Genomic DNA, 18,698 nt, shown 5'->3' with positions numbered 1-18,698 from the left:
ACATGACAACATGTGGATGTATTAGTGGCAAACATAGGCCTAGCTTATTCCGGGTTTGGGGTGGCCTCGGCAACGCTTCAAGGGTAGCTAGGGGCACGGCTGGAGGGGGTAGGAGACAGACATCATTTTTTCTAGGGTTTGGGTGTCCTCGAGAGTTTTGGTCGAGCGAGAGGGCCGGGGGTGCTCCCGTGGTATAAGTTATCGGGGAGGGGGTAGTTCGAACCCCCCCTCGTGTTGAAGTTATCGGGACACGGAGTATATCGACAACGACATATCTGATAAAAAATAAGAAGACAAAGAAGAAATAAAAACAGGAGAAGAAGATATTAATAGAGGAGAAGATTGAAGAAAAAAAAGAAGAAAAAAAGAGGAGAAGAATAAAAAATAGAATATTCTCTTCTTCTCCTCTATTTTTTCTTCTTCTCCTCTATTCCTTTCTTCTTCTCCTCTTCTTTTTCTTCTTTTTTCTTCTTCTTATTTATTTCTCCTCTTCTTCTCCTTTCTTCCTCTTCTTATTTTCCTTTTTCCTCTCATTCTTTTTCTTCTTCTTCCTTTCCTAGATAGATATATAAAACTTTTCTAAAAATGTAACTTTTGCATACATACATGGGAAAAAATATTATCGGGGAGGGGGGTAGGTCGAACCCACCCCCCCTCGTGTTGAAGTTATCGGGACACGGGGTATATCGACAACAACATATCCAATAAAAAATAAGAAGACGAAGAAGAAATAAAAAGAGGAGAAGAAGATATTAATAGAGGAGAAGATTGAAGAAAAAAAAAGAAGAAAAAAAAGAGGAGAAGAATAAAGAAATAGAGGAGAAGAAGAGAAAATAGAATATTGTATTTTCTCTTCTTCTCCTCTATTCCTTTCTTCTTCTCCTCTTATTTTTCTTCTTTTTTCTTCTTCTTATTTATTTCTCCTCTTCTTCCTCTCCTCTTCTTCTCCTTTCTTCCTCTTCTTATTTTCCTTTTTCCTCTCATTCTTTTTCTTCTTCTTCCTTTCCTAGATAGATATATAAAACTTTTCTCATGGATCATCATTTCTCATATATATATATATATATCCATCTATAGCCACATACATATATAAATGGAAAAAAATGCTATGAACAAAAATACATATATATCAATGCACACATCCATGGATCATCATTGCTCATATATCCATAGTCATATATAAACTTTCTATATATTGAACAAAAAACTTTCTATGAACAAAAAAATTTTTGACATATTTAGCACATTCTAAATTTTCCTAACTCTTTTACAACCACAAAAATTACTCCAACTTCATGACAGTACCCACACTCCATTTCACGCAAAAACCTTCTTGATCCATAGTTCAAAAATTTTCAAATTTCATTCAAATGAAATTTTAACCAAATTCAAATTCCTTGCTGAAAACCTATTCTAAACCAATCCAAAAATTCTGAAATTTTGCCATCACCTTTGTCTTGCATCAGTACCTCACCAAAAAAAATATCCTAAATTCTAAAAAATGCCCAAAGCCATCTAGCATTTGATCAAACACCCTCTATAGCACTATTCATATCTGAAAAAAATTTAGAAAATTCTGAAATTGGACGGCGTGTTGTTGCTGCTGCTCCACTCCTTCTCCTCTCCTCTCCTTCTCCTCTCCTTCTGCTCTTCAATGTGTCGGGGCCGGCGGCGACCATGGAGCAGGGGCAGAGAGCAAGGGACGCTCGGGCACAAGAGCGGCGCTCGATCAGGACCATGGGAAAGGGGGGCTCACTTCGAGGGGGGAGCCGATGGCAGGAGTCCGGCGACGAGCACGGCGGGCTCGAGGCGGCACGCGGTGATGGGGACGGCGGTATCGGGACGGCACAGGGCGACAGGGACGAGGAGGGTGGGCTTGGGGAGGCACGCGGCGACGGAGAGGACGAGGACGACGGGCTCGGGGATGCCGGCGACGAGGATGGCGCGGGCTCGGGGAGGCGACGGCGTTGGCGGCGGCGGCGTAGACGGCGAGGTGGAGCAGCCTGATGGCGTTGATGAGCTCGGCGTCGTCGGTGGGGTGGGGGTGGGGAGGCAACTGGCGATGAAAACTGAAAATTTTCACAAGTGTTTGTTATATAGTCCAAGCATTAGTCCCGGTTCGTGGCACCAACCGGGACCAAAGGCCTTGTGCTGCCCCGCGTCAAAAGTTTAGTATCACCTCGCTAGCTGAGAGAGCTCGAGAGTGGTTTATAAGCCCCACTGCGGCTGCCCTCTCGAGCTCCTCTCAAATGCAAGCTTACGGGCCTAATCTTACACTATTCTGTTGTGGGCCTAATCTTACGGGTCAGCAAAATTATAAACTTTCTGTTAGTGCCATTAGTTTTCAAATTTGAATAGTTAAAATTTGAATTGTTTGAAATTTGTGTGAATCACAAGTTTGTGATTAACTTTACTATAAAAATAGTTTTTTCCTATTTTTTGCATTATTTATTTTCTTTTGTTTTTTGCTTTAATTTTTAATTCTTTTTGCTTTTAGGTTAGCAAAATTATAAACTTTCTGTTAGTGTCATTAGTTTTAGAAGAATTATAAACTTTCTCTTAGTGCCATTAGTTTTCAAATTTGAATAGTTAAAATTTGAATTCTTTGAAATTTGTGTGAATCACAAGTTTGTGATTAACTTTACTATAAAAATAGTTTTTCCTGTTTTTTTGTTTTGTTTTTTGCACTATTTATTTTCTTTTGTGTTTTGCTTTAATTTTTAATTCTTTTTGCTTTTAGGTTAGCAAAATTATAAACTTTTTAGTGTCATTAGTTTTAGAAAAATTATAAACTTTCTGTTAGTGCCATTAGTTTTCAAATTTGAATAGTTAAAATTTGAATTCTTTGAAATTTGTGTGAATCACAAGTTTTGATTAACTTTACTATAAAAATAGTTTTTTCCTGCTTTTTTGTTTTGTTTTTTGCATTATTTATTTTCTTTTGTGTTTTGCTTTAATTTTTAATTATTTTTGCTTTTAGGTTAGCAAAATTATAAACTTTCTGTTAGTGTCATTAGTTTTGGAAAAATTATAAACTTTCTGTTAGTGCCATTAGTTTTCAAATTTGAATAGTTAAAATTTGAATTCTTTGAAATTTGTGTGAATCATAAGTTTGTGATTAACTTATTAAAAAATGAGAATAGATGCGCATATAGAGAAAATTCAACCTAAATTCATAGTAAATTTCTATGAATTTCAGAGAAATTCACTCTGAATTTAGGTTAAACTTTTCTCTATAAGGGCATCTATTTTCACTTTGAGAGGAGCTCAACAAGGCAGAGAGGGAAGGGCTTTAGGTGTGAGCCCCCTTCGGTTGGCGAGGTGGGACTAAACTCTGCCCGCAACGAGGACCAACCCTTTAGTCCCAGTTTGTGGCACAAACCGGGACTAATGGTCATGGGCCAGGGGCGAGGAGCATTGGTCCCGGTTGGTGCCACGAACCGGGACCAATGCCCCCTTTAGTCCCGGTTGGTGGTACCAACCGGGACCAAAGGCCTTGCGCTGCCCGCGGCCAAAAGTTTAGTCCCACCTCGCTAGTTGAGAGGGGCTCGGAGTGGTTTATAAGCCCCACTGTGGCTGCCGTCTCGAGCTCCTCTCAAATGCAGGCTTACGGGCCTAATCTCACACTATGCCGTCTGTGGGCCTATTTGGGCCTTCTGCGGGCCTAAATCCTGGTCCAGGTTGGGTTTCTAGTCGTATTCAGGCCGTGGCGGCCCAATAGGTGGCAGTTTTTTTTTGTTTTTTTTCCAGTTTTTTGTTTTATTTTTTGCATTATTTATTTTCTTTTGTTTCTTGCTTTATTTTTTAATTCTTTTTTGCTTTTAGGTCAGAAAAATTGTAAACTTTCTGTTAGTGCCATTAGTTTTCAAATTTGAATAGTTAAAATTTAAATTCTTTGAAATTTGTGTGAATCACAAGTTTGTGATTAACTTTACTTTTTCCATTTTTTTTGTTTTGTTTTTTGCATTATTTATTTTCTTTTGTTTTTTGCTTTTTTTAATTCTTTTTGCTTTTAGGTCAGCAAAATTATAAACTTTCTGTTAGTGCTATTAGTTTTAGAAAAAATATAAACTTTTTGTTAGTGCCATTAGTTTCCAAATTTGAATAGTTAAAATTTGAATTCTTTGAAATTTGTGTGAATCACAAGTTTGTGATTAACTTTACTATAAAAATAGATTTTTCCAGTTTTTGTTTTGATTTTTGCATTATTTATTTTCTTTTGTTTTTTGCTTTATTTTTTAGTTCTTTTTGCTTTTAGGTCAGAAAAATTATAAACTTTCTGTTAGTGCCATTAGTTTTAGAAAAAATTATAAACTTTCTGTTAGTGTCATTAGTTTTAGAAAAAATTATAAACTTTCTGTTAGTGCCATTAGTTTTCAAATTTGAATAGTTAAAATTTGAATAATGGTATTACGAGGGCCGAACCATAAGACATTAAAGCATTTCAAATGAACTCTGAAAAAGTTGAAAGTTGGCATGGTATCATAATTTCACCCACATAGCATGTGCATGTACAAAACGGACAATGGTATCATACTCGTCTGTTACAAAGTTGGCATGGTATCATCATAATAGTTGCGGGAGAAAGTCTTCACTTTTTCTTCGCTTGTGTCATTTTCTTATTGCGCCGTAACCATGGATAATTTTCATCGTTTATCAGGATGCTTGGGTCAGCCTTGACTTTGAAGGGAGGAATTTCATGAAACTTTTCATAATCTTCAGACATGTCTGTCTTGCCCTCCACTCCCACGGTGTCCCTTTTCCTGAAAGAACTATGTGGCGCTTTGGCTCATCGTATGATGTATTCGCTTCCTTATCTTTTCTTTTTCTCGGTTTGGTAGACATGTTCTTCACATAGATAACCTGTGCCACATCATTGGCTAGGACGAACGGTTCGTCTGCATATGCAAGATTGTTGAGATCCACTGTTGTCATTCCGTACTGTGGGTCTACCTGTACCACGCCTCCTGACAGATTGACCCATTTGCACTTAAAAAAAAGGACCCTAAAATCATGTCCGTAGTCAAGTTCCCACATGTCCACTATGTAACCATAATATGTGTCCTTTCCGCTCTCGGTTGCTGCATCAAAGCGGACACCGCTGTTTTGGTTGGTGCTCTTTTGATCTTGGGCGATCGTGTAAAATGTATTCCCATTTATCTCGTATCCTTTGTAAGTCAATACAGTCAAAGATGGTCCCTGGACAACAAGTACAGCTCATCACAAACAGTGTTGTCACCTCTGAGATGTGTTTCCAACCAACTGCTGAAAGTCCTGATGTGTTCACATGTAATCCAGTCGTCGCACTGCTCCGGGTGTTTGGAGCGTAGACTGTTCTTGTGTTCATCGACATACGGGGTCACCAAGGTAGAGTTCTGTAGAACTGTGTAGTGTGCTTGAGACTAAGAATATCCGTCCCTGCATATTATTGAGGCCCCTCACAGCGTGCCTTTTCTAGTCAGTCTCCCCTCATACCGCGATTTAGGGAGACCTATCTTCGTAAGGCCAGGAATGAAGTCAACACAAAACCCAATGACATCCTCTGTTTGATGGCCCATGGAGATGCTTCCTTCTGTCCTAGCGCGGTTACGGACATATTTCTTTAAGACTCCCATGAACCTCTCAAAGGGGAACATATTATGTAGAAATACGGGCCCCAGAATGACAATCTCGTCGACTAGATGAACTAGGACGTGTGTCATGATATTGAAGAAGGATGGTGGGAACACCAGCTCAAAACTGACAAGATATTGCGCCACATCACTCCTTAGCCTTGGTACGATTTCTGGATCGATCACCTTCTGAGAGATTGCATTGAGGAATGCACATAGCTTCACAATGGCTAATCGGACGTTTTCCGGTAGAAGCCCCCTCAATGCAACCGGAAGCAATTGCGTCATAATCACGTGGAAGTCATGAGACTTTAGGTTCTGGAACTTTTTCTCTGGCGTATTTATTATTCCCTTTATATTCGACGAGAAGCCAGTCGTGACCTTCATACTGAGCAGGCATTCAAAGAAGATTTCTTTCTCTTCTTTCGTAAGAGCGTAGCTGGCAGGACCTTTATACTGCTTCGGAGGCATGCCGTCTTTTTCGTGCAAACTTTGCAGGTCCTCCCGTGCCTCAGGTGTATCTTTTATCTTCCCATACACGCCCAAGAAGCCTAGCAGGTTCATGCAAAGGTTCTTCGTCATGTGCATCACGTCGATTGAAGAGCGGACCTCTAGGTCTTTCCAGTAGGGTAGGTCCCAAAATATAGATTTCTTCTTCCACATGGGTGCGTGTCCCCCAGCGTCATTCAGAACAGCTAGTCCGCCGGGACCCTTTCCAAAGATTGCGTGTAAATCATTGACCATAGCAAGTACGTGATCACCGGTACGCATGGCGGGCTTCTTCCGGTGATCTGCCTCGCCTTTGAAATGCTTGCCTTTCTTTCGACATTGATGGTTGGTCGGAAGAAATCGACGATGGCCCAGGTACACATTCTTCCTGCATTTGTCCAGGTATATACTTTCAGTTTCTTCTAAACAGTGCGTGCATGCGTGGTATCCCTTCTTTGTCTGTCTTGAAAGGTTACTGAGAGCGGGCCAATCGTTGATGGTTACAAACAGCAACGCGTGCAGGTTAAAGTCCTCCTGTTTGTGCTCATCCCACGTACGTACACCGTTTCCATTCCACAGTTGTAAAAGTTCTTCAACTAATGGCCTTAGGAACACATCAATGTCATTGATGGGTTGCTTAGGGCCTTGGATGAGAATTGGCATCATAATGAACTTCCGCTTCATGCACATCCAAGGAGGAAGATTATATATACATAGAGTCACGGGCCAGGTGCTGTGATTGTTGCTCTGCTCCCCGAAAGGATTAATGCCATCTGCGCTTAAACCAAACCATACGTTCCTTGGGTCACTTGCAAACTCATGCCAGTACTCTCTCTCGATTTTTCTCCACTGCGACCCGTCAGCTGGTGCTCTCAACTTCCCGTCTTTCTTACAGTCCTCACTGTGCCATCGCATCAGCTTGGCATGCTCTTCGTTTCTGAACAGACGTTTCAACCGTGGTATTATAGGAGCATACCACATCACCTTCGCAGGAACCCTCTTCCTGGGGGGCTCGCCGTCAACATCACCAGGGTCATCTCGTCCGATCTTATACCGCAATGCACCGCATACCGAGCATGCGTTCAGATCCTTGTACGCATCGCGGTAGAGGATGCAGTCATTAGGGAATGCATGTATCTTCTGCACCTCCAATCCTAGAGGGCATATGACCTTCTTTGCTACGTATGTACTGTCGGGCAATTCGTTATCCTTTGGAAGCTTCTTCTTCAATATTTTCAGTAGCTTCTCAAATCCTTTGTCAGGCACAGCATTCTCTACCTTCCACTGCAGCAATTCCAGTACGGTACCGAGCTTTCTGTTGCCATCTTCGCAATTGGGGTACAGCCCTTTTTTGTGATCCTCTAACATGCGATCGAACTTCAGCTTCTCCTTTTGACTTTCGCATCGCGTCCTTGCATCGACAATGACCCGGCGGAGATCATCATCATCGGGCACATCGTCTGGTTCCTCATGATCTTCAGCAGCTTCCCCCGTTGCAACATCATTGGGCACATCATTTGGTTCCTCTTGATCTTCAGCAGCTTCCCCGGTTGCAGCATCACCGTATTCAGGGGGCACATAGTTGTCATCGTCCTCTTCTTCTTCACCGTCTTCCATCATAACCCCTATTTCTCCGTGCCTCGTCCAAACATTATAGTATGGCATGAAACTATTGTAAAGAAGGTGAGTGTGAAGCATTTTTCGGTCAGAGTAAGACTTTGTATTCCCACATTTAGGGCATGGAGAACACATAAAACCATTCTGCTTGTTTGCCTCAGCCACTTTGAGAAAATCATGCACGCCCTTAATGTACTCGGAGGTGTGTCTGCCACCGTACATCCATTGCCGGTTCATCTGCGTGCATTATATATAATTAAGTGTGTCAAAAACCATTATAGAACATCATGAATAGATAATTAAGTGACCAAATTAATAGAAGTTCATCATCATATTAAAACCAAAGTACATACATAGTTCTCATCTAACAACATATAGCTCTCCAGAGCATCTAATTAATTAAACCATACATTGAAACTATGTAAAACATTTCAATGTGAAAACAAATGCGATCATAATCGCAACCAAGGTAACAATTGATCCAACAGCATAATCATACCAAGCCTCGGTATGAATGGCATATTATGCGATCATAATCGCAACCAAGGTAACAATTGATCCAACGGCATAATCATACCAAGCCTCGGTATGAATGGCATATTTTCTAATCTTTCAAATCTTCAACCGCATTGCATCCATCTTGATCTTGTGATCATCAACGACATCCGCAACATGCAACTCCAATATCATCTTCTCCTCCTCAATTTTTTTATTTTTTCCTTCAAGTAATTGTTTTCTTCTTCAACTAAATTTAACCTCTCGACAATAGGGTCGGTTGGAATTTTCGGTTCAACTACCTCCTAGATAAATAAAATCTATGTCACGTTGGTCGGCATAATTGTCATAAACAATAAATGAACCAAATAGTTATAAAAAGATAACATATAGCACATCCGAATCATAGCCAGGATGAGGGCCGACGGGGGCGGATACCAAAACCATCGCACTATATAATAACAAGCAATAATAAAAGTAAGAAAATTAGACAAGTATCTATCTAGCTAAAGTAAGAAAATTTTCTTTCAGAAAGAAGATAAGAACAAGAGGCTCACCACGGTGGTGCCGGCGACGAGATCGGTGCGGGCGATCCACGGCGGTGAAGACGGGAGTGGGACGTGACGGGCCGCTAAATCTAGACAAATCTCGAGGAAAATGGAGCTTTGAGGTCAAGCTTCGAGAGGAGAAAGCTTAACTAGTGTGGCTCGGGCATTTCATCGAACACCTCATGTGCATAGGAGGTGAGCTAGAGCACCACAAAGCCCTCCCCTCGCCGGGCAGAGAAAAACAGAGCACTGGGGTGCTCTGCTCGCGGGCGAAGGGTATATATAGGCACCTCATTGGTCCCGGTTCGCGGCATGAACCGGGACTAAAGGAAAGCCTGTGGTCCCGGTTCAAGCCACCAACCGGGACCAAGGGTGGTGGACCAGGAGCGAGGCCCATTGGTCCCGGTTCGTCCCACCAACCGGGACCAAAGGGGCATGACGAACCGGGACCAATGCCCCCACGAGGCCCGGCAGGCCCCTGGCCTCACGAACCGGGACCAATGCCCCCATGGGTCCCGGTTCTGGACTGAACCGGGACTAATGGGCTGACCCGGCCTGAACCAAAGCCCTGTTTTCTACTAGTGATCCAAGTAGGCAAATTCCCTTGTTTTGAAGCCTGACTAGCGATTGGAAACCACACGCAACACAACAACGAACAAAACAGTTCTTTAGAGACCTTCATGATCTAATGATAAAGAAGTTCATCAGCTCGTATTCTTCCATCACCGAAGCGGGGTGTTAATGTTGCCCAATGAAGCACGTAGTTTAGAAGCTGGAAACTCCAGGAACACAAGCAGAACATATGGACAATGTGTGCTCCCCTTTTGAAGGTAAAGTTTGCACAAGGAAGCGTGATCACCGTCACGACATGTTTTACAACTTGCTTCTGGTGTCAGCTTCAATGCTTTTATAACTTAGTCAGGGGCTCGACACGTGCTCATTCCCGCCTTCAAAGTCACGAGTGTCCCATGGCGAGTCCTTGAAGTCAGTGGAGTCATTAGTATAGGCATGAGACTTTGGTCTCATATTTCATACCCAAGTTGTCGGCTCACATAGATGGAAGCCTCCATGTTCAGCATATGCTTTAGCTTGTTGAGCCTGCCCAAGTCTTTCCCATCCAAGTGTGCAATGATACAATATATATGAAACTCTGTATGAAGATACCACACACGAATATAGGGGGCGGGCTTTCCCCTCTTTGAAAAAAGATACCACATTATGCGTGGTAATATCATGCTTAAAGTCTTTCCCTTTTAAATGGTATTTAATCAGAACTTCATAAGTTGTTGACATGTTGCAAATAAAGTATCCTCGTTAAGCTATCAAAATTCTAGATTTTGGTATTTAGAGTTCATGAAAGGATTATAACCCCCACCCATGCCATAAAGTATCAATGTTAATTATTCCAGCTCTGGCTTCTAGTTGTAGTATGAAAGTTTCAACTAAACAAGGTCTGTCACGCTAGCCCCCAATTCAGTTAAAAACGTAGTGGTCATTTTTTTTGTGCGCACTTGTGTACACAAACTGCCAAATATGATGTTGCTACAAATCAAAAAGGAAAGAGACATCCCAATGCTAGAAGCTCCCATGCCAGGCTAGGTCTGGGGAAGAACTGTACTACGAGGCAAACCTTATCCGTGCACAGGGCAATGCAAAAGGGTCGTGTTGAACCTAGGACCTCTTGGCATAAGTGTGAAATACTTCATCACAGCCTCACCGCAACTTGCTACATTTACTTGTGACGTGATTAATTTGGCTTTCCTTTGTCCCCTTGAATGTCAAAATAGAGCATATAGATCAACTACAAAAGAGCAGAAACAGACTCCTAACCTTCATGAACAGCTACAAAAAAAAAACATCTCCTGCTTCAGAATTTGATTCTTAGCTACTCATACGGGTGATGGATCGATCAGCACTAGCAGACAGCAATTATGCAGTTAATAGCGCATAACAAGCACCCGCAAAAAAATATAGCGCAGAACAAAAATGATAAGTAGCAGTAATACAATGGCTCAAATGATTTTTCTTAGATTCATATGGAAAATGTTGAAGTATACAGTATATTTGCCTCCCTTATAAAAAATGGTGCAAGTACCTAGGATATCTGTCTCAAATTCTTCCGAGGTACTCCCTCCGTTTCAAATTACTTGTCGTGGTTTTAGTAATTGGTTTTAGTAATTTGAACTAAAACCACGACGAGTAATTTGAGATAGAGAGAGTAATATGAATTTTACTTTTCAAGCACACGGGAGCGCAAATTCAACAGCATCAGTAGCAATAGAGATCAGATTCAACGCACTCGTCATAACCAAAGAGCAATGAGCTCTTGCCCGTAGTATATATATGCCGTGTACCATCATGCACTACACATGTACAGAGCTGCTGTAAATTAAAGCGATAAACCTGTGATTAATAAACGAGCGAGTAAACTGTAAACGAATTAATCTGTGCGGTAGCAGTAAAACTAAATCTCGGCGCTGTACGGTCCCAGTCGTCGTTCAGTCCTCAGTAGGCGCCGGCGGCGAAGTCGACGGGGTAGACGGCGCTCATGTCCGGCTGGAAGAGCCCGAAGTGCTGCTCCGTGCCCTCGGGCTTCTGGTTCTCGTTGAACATGGCGAACAGGTACGTCTCCACGGCCTTGCCCGGCCGCCGCGGCGTGCCGGCGCCGGACGCCGCGTGCCGGATCACGTTGTTGTTGTACGCCGCCGCGTTCTCCACGGTGGCGCCCGTCCCGCCGCCGCCCGACGGCCACCCGGTCTCCGACACCACCAGCTCCAGCCCCTGCGCGCCGGCCTTCTCCACCGCCGCGTGCGCCGCGTCCAGGATCGCGTCGAACATGTTGGTGTACACCAGCCCGCCGTCCGCCACCGCCGCCACCTTGATCTTGGACGTCGCGCTCGACCCGGCCAGCAGCGCGTACCCGAGCTGCACCGTCTCCGGCTCCGCCGCGTACGCGAAGTACGGGTACACGTTCACCAGCAGCGGCGCCTTCTTCGCCGACAGGTACGCCACCAGCGGCGCCATCACCGGCGCCGACGCCTCAGAGAACGCGGCCTGCGACGGCGGGTACGAGACGCCCAGCACTGACGTGGCCACGGCCGTCGTGACCGGGACGCCGGTGACGCCCGCCGCCTTGAGCGCGGTCTCGATGTTCCTAATGGCGGGGAGGACGTGCGTGCCAAGGTCGCCCGGGATGACCTCGTTGCCGGCCGTGATGTACCGGAACGTCACGGCGCCGGCGAAGGGCTTGACGTAGGAGGCCACCCACGAGGCCGCGAAGGACTCGTCGGAGGCGAGGTGGGCGAGGTCCTCGTTGAGCGTGCCGAGGACGACGCCGATGCCCGTGCCCCGGAGCGCGGTGAGGACGGTCGTGTCCGGGTGGAAGAGGCGGACGTAGCTGATTTTGTTGGCCTTGTACATGGCGATCACCTTGTCCGGCGTCGGCAGGTTGTTGGCGATCATGCCGTAGTTCACACCAATGGCGCCTTCAGCTCCTGCATTTTCACATGAGAAAATGTTAAATTTCGTTGCTCTTCCATACTAGATCAGAAGTAATTTAACCATCATGCATCATATATGGTTCACGCGCGCGTACCATCAAGGGAATTAACCAATGTAAGAATAGAAATAAGTTTCTAGAGGAATGATGCAACCTTTAATTAACCGTCTTCGAATTCATGTTTTACCTAACCAATTTGATATATATGTTTCCAGAATAGGTAGGTTGTGTAGCATTGCATTCAACAATTTCAAATCATATTTCTGAAGCATTATCAAACGAAGAACAAAGGAGTAGGTCGACGACTAGGCTTACACGAACTGACACCCTAGTTTAGCAAAAGGAACGGTTCTACTGCCACGAGAGAAGAATTGATCGTGTCCACAAAAGTTCTAAGTTTAGTCTGTACACAGCCAACCTTACTGTAACATCTTTTCCTACCTAGGACTTGAAATGGGCCAACCCTACCATGCATACATTCAACTTTAGGTGAGCATGCGATGGATATAAACACTTTTTCAACTCGTTGTCAACAGTATCAGTCGATGTCAGGGTTGAAGTCGGAGACATGGTTGGGAAAAAAGAAAAGGGCAAGTTGATGCACGCGTCATGGTCCAAACATTTCGCTTTCAACAGAGTTTTTCTAATTCAGTAATGTTCACTCTTGCGATTAATTGTAGTCCAATTTGTAGCGTATAGGGGTCTATTGTGTTTAAATCAATGGCTTAATGGTCTTATCTGGATCCATAGCATCTCTTAGCTGCCTAACTAGAGCTGGTCCATGAAAGCTCAAGTATGCGATATACAGTGATGCATTCAATGGGAATCGAGTGGCCAGCTTGGATTATTCATAAACCTTCTTTCCTCCTGTGTTTTAATATGGAAATGATGCTATCTAGGACAACAAACTTAGTTTTGACTTTGGGCTTAAGCTAATTGATATGTGCAAATATAGACAAGTTTGAGTAGTAGGTTCATGAAAGCTCAAGGATAAGATACATGATGATGCATGGGGATCAAGTTCTCAGCAAAGACTACAATCTTTCTTGCCTATTTGTGCTTTTGCGTATAGACAGAAACTTTGCTATATATTTAGTACAACAAACATTTGACCTAGGGCTTAGGTTGTCTGGTGAGAGTGAGACTAACAAGTACTCCCTTCGTTCGGAATTACTTGTCACAAAAATGAATGTATTTACAACTAAAATACATCTAGATATATTCATTTCTTGGACGAGTAATTCCGAACGGAGGGAGTATTTGATTTAAGCATCGCTGCAAAAGAGGGTTACCTTTGGACGTCACGCAGAAATATGATTGGCAGAATACTCTATTGGGTTGAGATGCAACCGCTACTAATACAAAATAAATGACAATCAAAGACTCATAATGTCTTTTAGGTAGGCCAGCCCAAACTTGTGATCACTAATCTATTGGCCGACATGTTTGCAACGCAAGCATGCATGATTCATGGTGAGAACAGAGTTGGTCTAAGCACGCCTATTTCGGTGCATCATTCATATCCAATAGTCTAAACTATGTCTGCAATTTGCAGTTTCTGTTCAGACAGGCAGGGGCGCCCCTTAATATAATCGACGTGATTAGCTAACTAAAACGGATTGCTTTTGTTTAACACGCTATGGAATTGCATAAAGAAATACCAGCCGTAATGGAGTAGAATACAATATATCAACATAATAATGAAAGCAATCAGCCAATCATGCATGCGTTGTTGTTACCCTACCCGGGATTATATTCTTTACAGAAACCCCACCAAGAACACAAGGAATAATTAAGCCTGACAACCACCGCCTCTACGGCTCTACTGACTACCTACACCGCAAGCCATAGTTAATGGACGCAAGCATTTTGGCCGTTGGCGCCATCTTTATCCTCAAGGATCCTCTCCCCCTCCCTCCAATAAACAGAAATCCTTTATCCTAGCCAGGGTGCAACCAAGGACATAACAGATTGCAGGCTCAAACCGCCAACAAATTCAGATGTTTGGGTGTATAGAAAGTAAATTTCAGGCAGGTGGAAATCAGATTGGGACGTTCATGCCAAAACAGGAAAGGAAGAAGGAGGCACGAGTCTAGTAATTTCTTCCAGAAAACTGAACATGCGTCTACAACTACAAGCTAGCGAGTCGCTGAATATCGACAGATAACCACCGGCTTGGGTGTAGGGAAAGGAAAATTCAGGCATGTTGAAGAACAGATTGGGGCATTCATGCATGGTGCCGAAACAGGAAAGGAAGAAGGAAACACGAGTCCTGGTAATTTCTTCACAAAAACTGAAGATGCGTCTGCAGACTGAAAAATGAAAACCAAAGAAAATACAGGCGAGCTGATGACTGACTCTGACTGGATTCGCCGGGATGCGATCTAGGAGACGACCTTACGTACTTGCGTATGACTGTATGAGGAAGAGGCGAGTATGTTCATCAACGATCGAGCTCAAGGAATCGAATAGAAGAAGAAGAAATTACAGTACAGGCGGACGATGGTTCGTCGGCTGAATTAACTCACCCAGGAAAAGGACGGACGAGCAGAGCAGGAAGCCGCAGGCGAGGATCCATGGCGCGACCTTCCTGGCCGTGCCGCCACGACCGCCGGCGGCAGCAGGAGACATGCCCGGGCCGCCATGATACATGTTCGACGGATCGTCCAGGAGATCTCCCTCCCTCTCTCTATCTCTCTATCTGAACTCTATCCCTGAGCTCTGCCCTCCTCTAACTCTAGCTAATGCCTCGTGGACTCTGAGATCGATCGGTGCGCAGCAGCCGATCGTAGCTGCTGTTGTAATCTCCTGATGTCCGTGGGGGGCTGGTCCCTTTATATAGGAAAAGGTTCAGGACGGAGGGAAGGCAATGCGCGCGAGTGGCGCAAACTGCCGAAGGATAGATTACGTGAGAGGTGGGAGGCGTGCGCCTGCCATATCAACGGCAAGCCACCAAACCGCACGACTGCATGCAGATCGATGCGCGTGCGCCTGTACGTGCATGCGTGCGGCCGACTGCGTCGCCTCCATCGCCGGGCTGCGGCGGTTACGTTCAGACCACCAAATCCGTCGCGATGGACGATCGGCCGACGCCGGGGCGTGCCGCGTGGCAAGGATCCGTCTTCGCTCGGCGGTGATGGTTCGGTAGAATTTTGGGCTGTGCTTTTTTGTGTGTGTGTGTTCGTCTAAATATGGAAATGAACCATTTATACACGTATCAGCCTCCCTTACGTGCGTACGATACGGTGGATATATCGCGACCGAGGTGTGATGTTAGCCAAAAGATTTGCTGCTTGATTATAACTGCGGATGAAAAGTGGAATAAATCATTCATGTTAGAGATATCGCTTGCTTCTGCTTAAATATAATATAACTGCGGTTAAATATGGAAATAAAATCATTTATGCTGCAGATATGGCTTTGCTTCCGCTTAATTATAACTGCGGTGAAATATGGAAATAATTCATTTAAGCTGCAGATACCGGTCGCTTCTGCATGCTTGTGGTTATAACTGCGGATAAGAAATAGAAATAATTCATTTATGCTGCAGATATCGCTTTGCTTCTGCTTAATTACAACTGCGTGTAAATATGGAATTTGCACGGCAGATATCGCTTGCTTCTGCTTATCTCTACTATATATTAAAGGGGGATCGAACGTCGTGATGGTTCGACCACCTCGTTCGATCCCCCCGCCTCGTTCGACCTCCCATCTTACGATCCCGCACAAAAAAAAACGCAGGGAACAACCCACGTTCGACGACAACTGAAAAAAAGACCAGCTGCTTTAGGATACGAGCATGTTTAATATAATGTCCTTGTCATACCAAGAAGGATTTAGCTGAAGGTTTGTGATTGAGGAGAATGAACCGGTGATATATTAACCTAAAGCGAGGGATGGAACACCTCTTTGAAATGCTCTGCAAATGGAAACATACATGAATATGTTGATCCTCATCTTTTTCGGTCTTAGTGGATAACAGTAATATGCAGAGCTGGAGGAAGACAGCGTCTTTGCTCTTCATGTGTGCCTGCTGAATGTGAGGACACAATTGCTCCATTGTTTCAAACCTTTATTTCCATCCGTCGGCCCTACTGGTAGGAACCTTGGTCAAGACAAAATTGTGAACCCATGCATGGCAGTGGCAGCAAGACATAGTCCAAATGTCAATAGAAAGGAAGTGGGAGTGTGTAATGGTAATAAAATGGGAAGGGAGCCACCCCATGTGTTTGTGACAACATAGAATGAAGAATTTGTCTATATATTTTTGTTCTGTACAAATGAAAGGGTTGGGATTGTAATTGGTGAGTCACTAGGGTGCATGTTGATAGTAAGAGAGCTAGGACTTAAATACAATCTAAGCAAAATTCAGATTATGATTTTATTTATCTTTTCATGAAAATGCTTTTAGTCCGTGGCAACGCACGCGCACTGAGCTAGTTTTTTTAGGTGTTGCTTCTGCTTGTTTATTTTATTAGGGGGTTGCTTCTGCTTGTTTCCACTACAAAAAAAAAGACGTGGCCGATAAAAACGGAAATAAAATCATTTATGCTGCAGATCGATACCGTGTTGCTCCTGCTTGTTAAATGGCGCAGCGAACTTGATTCGGTATCCCATTCCCATCGTCGACTATTGATCGGTCATCCGGCGTGTAGCACTCGGACGTACACATTGATGGCGGCCGATTCGTCTGTCCTGGAGAAGCTAATAAGCACCACCATGTGACGAGACCCGCTTTGCAAATGTGCACCACATCTTCTTCTTCTATTTTTTTGGCGGGTACCATGCATGCAAAGCGACCTTCGCAGGCCAGAAGTACGTCACGTGATTCCCTTGAACGTACCTCCTGGATCATTCACGGGCTAAAAAGAAAATACGAGTCTGTGTCGTACATTCAACTCGGATAATACTCTGTACACAGTTTAGTTTGTGGGATAAGCAAAATTGTCGCGATCGGTCGACAGCCCGACAGACACATGTATGCTGGGACAGTGGGTACCCAACAAAGAACCATCTGTGTCGCGTAACATTTTTCTTCCATCTCATTGCAAAGATGCTCTTCGTATTGCCGGCCTTTTTTTTTCTTTCAGAATGATACTATTGCTGTCCTTTGGTACAATACAACAGTCATTTCGCACACACAATAATGCATGACGGCATACTGAGAACGATTATATATTTACATATGAATATGATGCGTCCCCTAAAAATATATGAATATGATGGGCACACACACACGTACGGGAGGTCAATGCACGCTAGCTAAGACGGCCTATAATTCCATGCGACCGCTACCGACCTGGCCACGCACTGCCCTTGGTCTGGATTAGCTAGGTCCTAGGTGCAACGAGATCCAGCGACCTGCCGCACAGTTGATAGCTTCTGCTTCACGGTAAATTAACATAGTCCGGAAGGCTTCCTTCTGTTCCTGCATCGGTTTGTCGGCTGCCGTTCTCCGACTCTTGTACTCAATTCGAACAAGTAGGAGAAACTCCATTCGAACAAGTACGTGCATGCATGCACGCAATCCCACCTCCCGGGGTTAACTTTTAAACAAGAGGAGAAAAAATCGAGGCAAAACACATCTTGTCTTGATTAAAAACGTCTGGAATTACTCCTTACGTGCGTGAAGGGCTGTATCCATCCCATCCCAGGCTGCAATTTCTGGGGAGAGCCAATTTACTACGGTCTGCCACGACCACTTTCGTGTACTCCACTGTCGGCAGGACCTGACCCAAGCACAACTGGAGTCTGGTCTGGGGGGAGGGGCCTCCCCGGAATTCAATTTCAGTTGAATAGAGTATGTTCGTATTCAAACCAAAATATATTCAGTTTTTGTGAATTTATACAATTAATATAAGTGCCACACATCACATTACTTGCCTCCACTCAAATTATTGACCACTGTGCCCGGTTTCGACCGCCGCCCTCCATGAAAAGGAAGAAGAAAAGCCACCAACACACTCTCCCTATGCCTAAATCACCTCCACCATGTTGTTCTTCTCCACATCCAGCAACAATGCCTCTTTTGTCAAGTGTAAACCGGCCATCCGGTTGTCTTCTGCCAGCCACGTGGCATCACTAACGTGTTGCTTTGCCACCCCATCACAATGGCGGAGGACAGACAAAAGTTGAGGTAGGGCGGGCTTTGGTCACTCGCAACCGGCAACACTGTCGTGCCGATGCACAACCTTGCACCCTGCCTGCACCGAACAAATCAAGGTAGGGCGGCCGCCAACCCTTGCCCAACTGGGTCCTACGCCATTGCATGTCCCTCTATCCCGCCGCCACCCTGGTCATCCATTTAGACACGAGGGAGGGGGGGGGTGTTGTTCTCCAGTGCCATCGTGCCCTTTAGTTGGTTTGCCTCCACCGTCATTGTGGGTAAGTTGCTTAAGTTCATGGACGGCGACGACAACAATACGACTATGGTGGCGC

General features: G+C 44.3%; 1 protein-coding gene across 2 annotated transcripts; it reads right to left on the bottom strand.

The window, feature by feature from the left end:
* Positions 1–11,066: 11,066 nt before the first annotated feature.
* On the bottom strand, positions 11,067–15,124 carry LOC125522757 (putative glucan endo-1,3-beta-glucosidase GVI). Of its 2 annotated transcripts, XM_048687793.1 has the most exons (3): positions 14,789–15,124; positions 14,619–14,675; positions 11,067–12,255 (listed from the first exon to the last, which is right to left on the bottom strand). In XM_048687793.1, exons 1-3 carry the CDS (start codon positions 14,910–14,912, stop codon positions 11,267–11,269), a joined length of 1,170 nt encoding a protein of 389 aa, XP_048543750.1. In that variant the 5' UTR covers positions 14,913–15,124; the 3' UTR covers positions 11,067–11,266. The 2 variants fall into 2 exon arrangements, with proteins under 2 accessions (XP_048543750.1, XP_048543758.1); XM_048687801.1 differs by lacking the exon at positions 14,619–14,675 and having other exon boundaries at positions 14,789–15,099.
* Between the last annotated feature and the right edge of the window lie 3,574 nt (positions 15,125–18,698).

This window comes from Triticum urartu, chromosome 1 (genome assembly GCF_003073215.2).
Source record: "Triticum urartu cultivar G1812 chromosome 1, Tu2.1, whole genome shotgun sequence".
In the NCBI taxonomy this organism is placed as follows: Eukaryota; Viridiplantae; Streptophyta; class Magnoliopsida; order Poales; family Poaceae; genus Triticum; species Triticum urartu.
Note: the sequence above shows the minus strand (reverse complement) of the source record. Positions and strands in the feature narration are given on the sequence as shown.